Here is a 9926-nt window from a genome sequence, read left to right as displayed (position 1 = left end):
TCTGAAGTCAGCAATAATTGCAGCACATTACCTGAAACTGCTGATATGATATCCAGTTGAGTCAGCCCTCCTTTGGGGCATGAACCACAGTGGAACACCAGATTATATTGAATTTAATTACAAACTGACAAAAAATTGATGTGGATGCTAGTAGCTGTGAATCCTTGTGTGTTATAAACAAGATAACTTACAATTATGCCTTTACATTTCTTCCACCTTAAATGTCACATTTTCTATGTTTTGTATGTGCATGTTTTGTGTCTGCATGGTTGTGTAACTGTGAACTTTAGAGGAAACAGATCTTTCTTTACAAATAGATTCACCACATTTGTCTTTCACTTTCACACCGGTTGTCTGTTTGACGCTGCGTGTGACTATGTGTTTTTGTGTAGCACTGAATTCTTCACCGGTGTGTTTCTGTTATTGTTTATGTCAGGTGTCTATTGTTATGTCAACATAAATGATAGTAATAAAGTATGTGTGTGCTGGTGTTTTTGAGTGTTTTAGAGTGACAGTTTTTCTCAATAAGGCTATAAAGAAAAGAGGAAACTATGAGAAATATATATGAGGTGTCCCAAGGTCATTACAACTGGGTTTAACTGTCCCATCCACTCACTCACTCGCTCACTCACTCACTCACTCACTCACATGTTAGTTGATACTGTGACAAGTTGTATGACAGCTGATTCTTAGACGGGCGGATGCCCGTTAATGGGATTATGCAGAACGGAAGCGGCAACATTCTTGGAATTTCATCTGTTTCTTGTGAATGACCCACAGAAACCCCTCTGGACTTCACATGAATTCTTTAGTCATTTAACCCTCCTCCTAGTTCACCCACCATGGTGAATGGGAACTGTATACTCTGACTGATTGGCACATTGCCTACTTCACCCTTACCAATTGTTAATTCATCTTAACAATTGTATATCTGTGGTAAATCTTGATCTAGATGAAACTCTGGTGGAAATAGGCAAATTTAAAATTACATGCAAATGTGACCTTAAGTATGTACGAAAAAGATGACTACAGTCTTGCAACGAAACTTCCTTGTTTCTGCAGAGCTGATCTAGCAGCATTAGACAAATGTATTGATGTGACCTAAAATTAGCGTAACCCTGTTCTTCTGCTGACAAAGTATTTTTTTGGGTGGAGATGAAACTTTGAAATTACACAACATTCACTTTGATCTGGACTTGAACTGATTGTTAGTAACATCAGATCTAATCTGCCTATATCTTCTGGGTTCAGACAGTGATTGATACACTCCATTGTGATGCTTTAATGACACTTTATTCTCCATCTGTTTTTATGCAAGTACGTAAGCAAATTCATGCATTTGGTTATTAGCATATGTGCCTATGACGGTGTTAACCGCACTTATGTAAGCACTGCTCATTATGACAGCTCATATTTTCCCATGGTGTTATAACATCTGAATGCTGCATCAGTGAAAGTTAAAAATAACACATTTTCTCAATGCATGTTCAACGGTGAATCACAGTTTCATTGATTTATATTCATATGTAAAATTGGTTCTTGGTCTGCTGATGCTCAGATGTGAAACAATATAAAACCTGATATGTATGAAGGAATGAAAAGAGGACCCTCGAGAAACCTTCATATCCAGTCATCATACTGCTGCTGCTGATTACAATGTTGACTGTGTTATATCTGCCCAACTGTGCTGGATCAAAACACTGTGTTGTGACTGTTCACCACTACAGGGTTATAATGCAGAGCTGTCATCACATGTGCTGACTTCTATAGATCTGTCTGATGTTTTTGTTACTGTTGTATGTTATTAAACAAGCTGTTTATCTTTGATGAATGAGCTTACTCCTGGTTCAAACCATATCTTTCTGCTAGAGATCAGTGTTGTTGCTGATGGTTTCAAACCAAACAAAACATAAAGTTTAATTGTTTAATCTGCATAATTATGTTACAATATAAACATTATGTTTTATGTTTAAGAAATAGAAAAAAATATACATTTATGTTTTTGCTGCTTAGTAAAGGAAAAACAATAAATATAATTCAACTGACACATTACAAAAAACAAATGCAGAGAACTGCATGGGTTTACACATGATGTCAGACTAAAAATTAGATCATTACTGCTCAGTTTCTGTCTGATCATGACAATGGGTCTTGTTTGATTGGCTCCAGCACAGGGTCCAGCTCTTCAGATCCTGCACTGTCTGGTTTATCTGTGCAGCAGCTGCTCAGAGTGAAACAGAGAAATTGAGAAAGGACACAGGAAGACCTGTAAAACTGGGTTCAAAGATCAGTACGATGTCTCACATTTTTGGCAACATACTTAACAAAATTGATTCTTTATAAGAAGTACAATATACAGTCCAGGACACTCAATTAAATTTGATGTTTTATTATTGGTGCCGATATGACTATAATATTAAAATATTCTCTCTGAATAATCTGAATCTTTGCATTTGTACCCCACTGTTTTTTCCTCTAGTACCACCTTCAGGAATAGAAGATTAATGGATTAGACATCAAACATGGGCCCTAACTGCTTAAAAACAAGTAGATTCTCAAAAGCAAAGTGAATCAAATTGCTCTTGGAGCTTGTATGTACAGTATAGTGAGTGGTCATTAAGTACACTATATACACTGATAAACTCAAAATGCAGGGAGTCAGTTGTTCTTTGGGAATGCACTTTTAATGCAGCAGTAGACCCAAGAAGCAGCGCATGTGACCCCTCTGTTTGGGTCATACAAAGGTGAGATCACAGTAACTCTCACGCACTCATATTATTGTATACTCATATGCTGTTTATATATCCATGAACAGCCTCATGTCTTAGCAGAAAAACATTCAAAATCTGAAACAAGTGTGGATGGAAAGCACATTATCATCACTACATGGTATGAACAACACAAGGACTCACCTGAACATCTTTTATCAGTGATGTATCCACAGACTCTGACCTCACTGTCTCCTTCTACCTGTCATGTGAAGACCACAGAGAAAGTAGTTTCTAGCAGAAAAACAGTATATAGCAGTCTAACACACCACTTTATTTATTCAAATGATCCGTCACAATAGTGGCATGCACTAATTTTCTAGGTGGGCACATGCTGTTGTTGAGCCACAGGGTGAATTTCTTTCTCTCTCTGCCATTAAAGACGTGGTACTCCTGAACACTGTTTCATAGTCCTTGACCTGCGTGTAAGCAGAAATTTATGAGCTCAAACTGCTTCTGGTATGAGAAGTGATTTCATTGTAAGAAGGACAAAAGAAACCGGGGTTGCCAATATTCATTAGAACATGACAGCACATAGACTCTTGTGACACCTCAATTTCGAAGGTTATGCTGAACTCAAACACTTGTTGACTCATATAGTGCTTGATGTTTGGAATTAGATTTTCAGGAGCAATTATAAAAGCTTCTGACAGCTTCAGCTGAGGCAAATAGCTGCATGCTTTCTCTTCTCTTCCCCTTTAGCAAGAACTGGATGATGCTCAGACGATTGTTATATTATGATCTTTCTTGTGAGCCATCACTGAACTCTTCCCCTTTCTGTCACAGTCAATGATTTGCATCATGTCAAAATGTGTGGGGAATGTTTTGCCATTTTTGGGATGTAGTCAAAGGGTGTTAGATGAGAGTGGTTTTAGGGTAGTTGCGGTTTCCATCAAGTGACAAGAATAACAACTAATCACTTCCTGAAATGCACAACAGTTGTTTTTCTATGAAAACAGCATTTCATGAACAATGTGTTGGTGTTGGCTCGACATATGGCCCTTAGATGCTCATAGCCCTAAAATACATGTATCCATTTTTAACCTTTCATTACAATAAATCTCTCTCTCTCTCTCTGTCTCTCTCTCCATGGATTTATATCTCACAACTGGATATCATTAACTTTGTGTCTGCTCCTGTGGTTTGTACTGAGCTTACTCACTCATTTTAAGGAATATCTGAATAAAATAGAGACTGTAGAAACTTCTGGCTTCAGTGTCTGGCACAGTCTTTTCGGTTCATGAAAAGAAGTAACGGTTTTCTCATAATTTGCAGTTGTTTGAAGCCATGTAGAAAATTCTGGGCAGATTTTCACATTGCCATGGCAACGGCAGCTCCTGACCTGTGTGAAATGGTTTAACTGATTTGTCTATGGCAGGCAGACGGCCAAAAGTTTTAACTGAGTGACAACTAATCACGTTTCCCTCAAAGACAACCTGGCTGGTAACGTTTGAAGACAGACACCAATTTTTATGTTTTATGAGCAACAATTCGTCCAAATAGTCGATGCGTCCAAACTGAACCTTTCATTACTGTGAAAAACTCGACAATTATTTTGAACTTTTGAACTGTCATATCAGGATCCCCCCAGGAGCAGTATGATACATTTTCAATGCTGGAACTTCATACTTTAAACTTGAACATCCATCTTAATTCTGGTCCTCACTAAATATTCAACGTCACAGCGATTCTGCACAAGAATTGGCGTCTTCAGCACGTGGACAAATGTGCTGCTGCACATTATTTAGCAGCCTCCAGCAGCGCGCACTCGGTGCGTATTTACATCTTTATTCCCCTGTAGGAGTAACACGTGTGTCGGGTACTCACAAGTTAAGTTGCGATAGTTTATTGGGAGCTAACTGGATTTGGAACAAATATTCTACCACAAATAGTGTTTCAAAGTAGTTTTGCTTATATATAATTTACTTTGCCTTTTAAATATTATTATTGTTAGTCAAAAGAAGTCAAAACATAAGGAATGCAAAGAACTGAGGTAGATGAACAGAAATTAGTCTTCATCCAGTATGATTTTTCAATTTAATTTCTCCATTATTTAACCAGGTAAAAGGCTCATTAAGACTAAAATCTCTTTTTCAAGAGAGACCTTACCTAGAGGGCACCTTTAAAGCCTTATAACAGCAGTAAATATAAACAGGCAAGACAAGTGTTGCACTCTGAGGAGATAAGTGCATATTTTTGGGCTCATCTGCTGTCTTAATTATAGTGAAAAAATGGCTTTAAAGGTGGGGGAGGAGACTGACAGGAAGAAACGGGTTAAACATAGGCCTACTTCATACAAGGAGGGAAAAACTTTTTTCACAATCATACATTACACATGGATTTGTCCTAACATTAGACGGGCTGGTACTAATGATCAGTATTGATCATGATTGAGTGTATGTGTATTTTTTAATAAATAATTAAAAAAAAAATCAAATCATATCGGCCTCAAGGTGAGTCAGCCCACCGGGAAAATGCCCGGTATACTGGCCTGTATTTGTGGCCGCAGAGACCGCCATGTCTTGAAGTGTATAGCATGAGGATGTGCTAAGAGTGTAATATCCAGAGAGTTACAGTACTTTCGTAAAGGATCTGAGTAGTTCCTCTTCTTTCTTATTCCTCCCCTCTAAAATATCTTAGTAGCAAGTTATCTCCTGGTTTCAGCAAACATTGTAGCACCATTAAAAGCAAGAGGAGAGAGAGAAAAGAGAGACAATTTTATTTGGCTAGATCTTTCTTGTTTTAGTTTAATCTTTCTCTCGTTTTATCTTTAGCAGCAAAGTGAGAAACAGAGCGGCTTGCAGAAATGTCCTGTGTTTTGTCAAATGGCAGGCAGCTTTAGTTTCGTTTATTGTTCTACTCTTTATGCTATACTTGCTCCTGTATCTGTGGTTACAACTATCACATCACAAGGATTTGCTCTGCAGAGCTAAACCTGTAACCTGTAACTGTATCATGATAATAACCTGCATACAGCATAGACGGGATGTGATGCATCACTGAGGATTACCTCACTCACAATGCTGAAGATCCAGAGACAATGAGAATCAAGTAGGTGTGCAATTTTTCCTAATTTTGTTGTTTGTGTGCCCTCTTTTCTGATGTGGCAGTATTGAGGTTGCTAATATTACAGAAATTAATATTACAGAAAAAACATAATTAATTAGGTCGATGACTTGCTGGTGCAGTGATTCCCAACCAGAAGTTCTTGTGTCCCATGAGCTATGCAGTTGCCAGGGGGGTAGCTGGAAAGATTTGGGCTTTGTGCTGACATACACACAAATTTTTCTGTAATTTCATTGATCACCACTAGATGGTAATGCAGAGCATGCATCCCTTTTTTGTGCTGAAAGAAAACACTAAAAATGAAGTGAGTAAAGTTTATTTAAATAGCACCTTTCACAGACAAAAACAAAACCTCTAAGTGCTTTATGTTATAAAAAAGTGCAAAACTTCAAGATGAAGAAATAAGACTAAAAAAAGCAATACAAAACAGTTGAAATTAAACCATTTGTTTAGTCTGCATAAAAACTTTACATTAGAAGCACACATACAAGACCATAACAGCTCTTTATTTTTGATAAAGAATAAATACTTAAAGGTAAACTTACGTTTATATCATATTAATTATAAATATTGCATTAAAAAATTAATTCAATATGTCAGTGGATAACAAACACATTTAGTTCATTCAAGTACAAAATATAATAATGGCACAGATGTGAAGTTAAAGTTGTAATCTTCACTTTGCTTACAAGTCATGTCAGGCTCTTTGAGTTTCTGTGGGATCATGATCATGTTTTCTGGCCGAGTCCCTCCAGCCACTCCAGGACGGTGTCCAGCTCGCCCATGGCCTTCTGTGCTGCCTGGTTTATTTGAAGCTGCTCAGAGAGAAGGAGAGAGAATATGGAAAAAATGGTTTAATGATGAGCACAAATGTATAGAAGCAATGCTCTGTTTGCTTTGTCTTTGGAAGCTGCAGTTGTAACACTGAGTTACATTTCTAACAAACAGGACTGAATATTCATTGACTACAGGAGTGATAAAATCAAATTTAGGTAGACTCTAAATGTAGTCTTAATAGTTTTCGTAGCTCTGTTTGTGCACATTACATCTTTGTGTTGGAGATATTGTAATATGATAACTGATATAATTAACATAGCAGAATATTTGTGAGTTGGACTTCAAACACTGCTCACAGCTGCTGAAAATCAATTACATTTCCTCTGGGACTTGCTCCATAGCTCCCTCTTCAGTCTACTGTGAGATTGTGGGACATAGGAAGATGTTAATGTGCACTACAGTGAGTTATTCCATGCACTACATACCTTGATAAAAGCAACATGGAGGGAGTCAATTGTTCTCTGGGTCTCTTCTCTACAGTGGCAGTGCTGCATAGAACAGAGCATAATTATCAGTCCAACTCATAGCTGACAATAAAATCACATTTTATCATTGAACAACTAACTTACACATTTATGTATATCTCTTCTGATGCTGACAAAAGCGTTGGCCAGGGCGCTGGAGCATCGTTGCTGCTGTGGCTCTGAGGAGGCGTAGTTGCTGAACACTCTCTCAACGTAGAAACGCAGCAGAAGATGCAGGAAACAGCACGTCTGTCCCTCCTGATGGAGACATACACAGGTCAGATTAAAGCAGTTCTCTCATACTTTTATTGCCTACTCATATTATACTGTTATACTGTGATACTGCTATACTACTATATATCTTTGAGCAGTCTGTGTCTTAGAAATATGAATGAATATGGAAAATTTGATACAAAGGTGAGGGTGCACAGCATACATAATCGCTAACTGGCAAAAACAACACCTGACCAAGGACTCACCTGAACATCCTTTATCAATGATTTGTCCAGAAGTTTTACTCCAATCTCATTGTCTCCTGCTAGCTGTGATGTAAAAAAAAACAAAACATTAAAGATCTTGTCTGAATTGCTCACTTAAGTTTCTGAAGTTTACTTTAAGGGGTCATAGTTTCTGGTCTGTTTATGTGTATTTGTGTGTAGTAAAGTGCAGTGTAGTGATTGCTTGTGACTAAATGTTATTCTGAATGAGGCAGCTGCATTTGTTGATGACTATGTTTTATTTTGAGTTAGTGGTTTTGTGTGCATGTGTGTGTGTGTGTGTGTGTGTGTGGGTGACTCAAACTCACCACATCTGAACGTATGGTGGAGTAATATTTGCGCAGTTCGTGTGTGTGAACATTGACAGAGCAGCTGTCCAGATGCAGAGTGCGGCTCTCCACAGGTTCACTCAGACAGCTGAGCACAAGCAGCAGGGAGAGAGAGCAGCTGAGCAGCATCTTCATCACTGTGGATATCTGGTGGCAAAACTAACAGAGACATTCTGTTTGTTTAAACCTCTTCAAATAAATTACTATTAAAGTAAATTACTATATGTAGATAAGGATTATCTAAGAATTAATTTAATTATCAATTGTTCTGTCAAATGTCAAAGAATCTTTTAACATCAATTTTTGTTTTGTCTGACAAACAGTCCAAAAATCCTAAATACTCACTTCATAATTGTGTGCAATATTTACAAAATACAGAAGCCAGTCAATGGCTTTTTGGCATTTTGCTTAATAAATTACTTAAATGATTAGTTCATTAATAAATCTGTTGCAAATTTTCTGCTGATACACTAATATTTCGGCACCATAGTAAAGCATCTCTATATGTATATAGATATATATAATATAGCTCTAAAGCATATGCAATACATCCTATTCTTCTTTCAAAATCTAAGGCATTATTATGTTAAGACCCTCTAACAGGCAAGCAAATGACCACTGCAATGCTCAGGTACCATCACCCACCACTATCACCCAGAGCACACCTGTGAACTCACCTGTGTGTGTGTTACTCAGAGGAAGAGTCCTGAGAAAGCTGTGTCTCTGTGTTTCCATGCTGTCTCCTCTTATAGTGGAGCAAGGGGGATTTTACCAGGTACTGCACAGACACATACACACACATGCACCTGCACCTGCACATGTACTCCCACAACAGTTGGTTTACAGGAGGAGGAAGTGTGTTGCTATTAAAGGAACTTCCGAATGATGTCTCAATGAGATTTGAAAGAAAGGGAAAAGAAATGGTCAAAGATTTCCTCCTACCTGAAGTGAAGTCTGGGTTTCACTGTCAGTGATGTGCTGTGTAATTACTCAGTGAGTCATTCATTAGTGTGTCGTCATTCCTCTACAACGTTAATGTATTCAGCTGTGTGTTCCTCATTACAAAGTGCTGACTCCATCATTTCACTTATGAGCTTTTAAAATGTGTTGATTTATTGTTTTAGGATGAAAGATGGGTCTGTTTTGCACCGATATCATTTTTGTCTTGTGTTCGACTTCTGATCAATCACCATGTCTGCTCCTAAATGATTAGGTATATACTGGAAATAAAAGCTCCTTTTGCACACCATGAGACACTTCACTATTTGTTTTCCCTGAGGAGCGCTCTCATTGGCAGTGACCTCACTCCTGTCAGACAAGTCCTGATCGGAAACACCTACCGGACCTGCTCACCCACATGTCTGGCCAGGTTAACTTTTGATGACTGCGGAAAATTTAATTACAGTGGAAAGAATCATGAGCAGGGAAGTCCAATGGAAACAGGAATAGCCTGTGTTCATAGAGTAATGTGAAATCAATAAATAGCATCTATAGCAATATAACTGTAGATAGGGAAGTACCAAAATATCTCTCTAGGAAGTAAAGTGATCTCCAAATCCACAACCGCTGTCCAATGAGCAAGTGGTATCAGACTCTTGGACCCCACTGTACATTTCAGCGTCTGCACTTCAAAATAGCAGACAGCACTTCCCAGCTCAGGAATGCTCAATGCTTGTTTCTAACCACTAGAGGTCATCACAAAGTTTTTTGAACCTTGAAAAACACAGTCTCTGATTCTGTTGCCCTGCTTCAGCAGTATGTGTATAATGTGTATGAGTTATAATATACAATTTTACAGCTTTGATACAAAGTAGCTGAATTATGGTAAACAGTTCAGTACCATAATTCAGCTGTAATTGCAAAGTTGGTTAAGGCAGTGGCTCCAAACCTTTTTTTAGTTGTGACCCTTTAAAACAATGCAATGTCTACTAGCGACTCCTTGTCACAGGTTGCATGTCAGTGATT

General features: G+C 38.0%; 1 protein-coding gene across 1 annotated transcript; it reads right to left on the bottom strand.

Moving 5' to 3' along the window:
• Positions 1 to 6153: 6153 nt before the first annotated feature.
• il20 (interleukin 20) lies at positions 6154 to 8123 on the bottom strand. The gene is made up of 5 exons (XM_023423750.2): positions 7941 to 8123; positions 7615 to 7677; positions 7241 to 7393; positions 7097 to 7159; positions 6154 to 6649 (listed from the first exon to the last, which is right to left on the bottom strand). The coding sequence occupies exons 1-5, from the start codon at positions 8094 to 8096 to the stop codon at positions 6563 to 6565; spliced, it is 522 nt and encodes a 173-aa protein (XP_023279518.1). The 5' UTR covers positions 8097 to 8123; the 3' UTR covers positions 6154 to 6562.
• Positions 8124 to 9926: the final 1803 nt, after the last annotated feature.

This window comes from Seriola lalandi, unplaced genomic scaffold (genome assembly GCF_002814215.2).
Source record: "Seriola lalandi dorsalis isolate HSWRI2012SDOR001 ecotype SW California unplaced genomic scaffold, Sedor1 jcf7180002054692, whole genome shotgun sequence".
In the NCBI taxonomy this organism is placed as follows: domain Eukaryota; kingdom Metazoa; phylum Chordata; class Actinopteri; order Carangiformes; family Carangidae; genus Seriola; species Seriola lalandi.
Note: the sequence above shows the minus strand (reverse complement) of the source record. Positions and strands in the feature narration are given on the sequence as shown.

Coding starts and splice junctions, on each gene's coding strand:
- il20 (XM_023423750.2), bottom strand. CDS start 8,096: ATGAAGATGCTGCTCAGCTGCTCTCTCTCCCTGCTGCTTGTGCTCAGC. Junction 7,160..7,240: donor GAAGAGATATACATAAATGT/GTAAGTTAGTTG, acceptor TGTTCTATGCAG/CACTGCCACTGTAGAGAAGA. Junction 6,650..7,096: donor TCCATGTTGCTTTTATCAAG/GTATGTAGTGCA, acceptor CTCTCTGAGCAG/CTTCAAATAAACCAGGCAGC.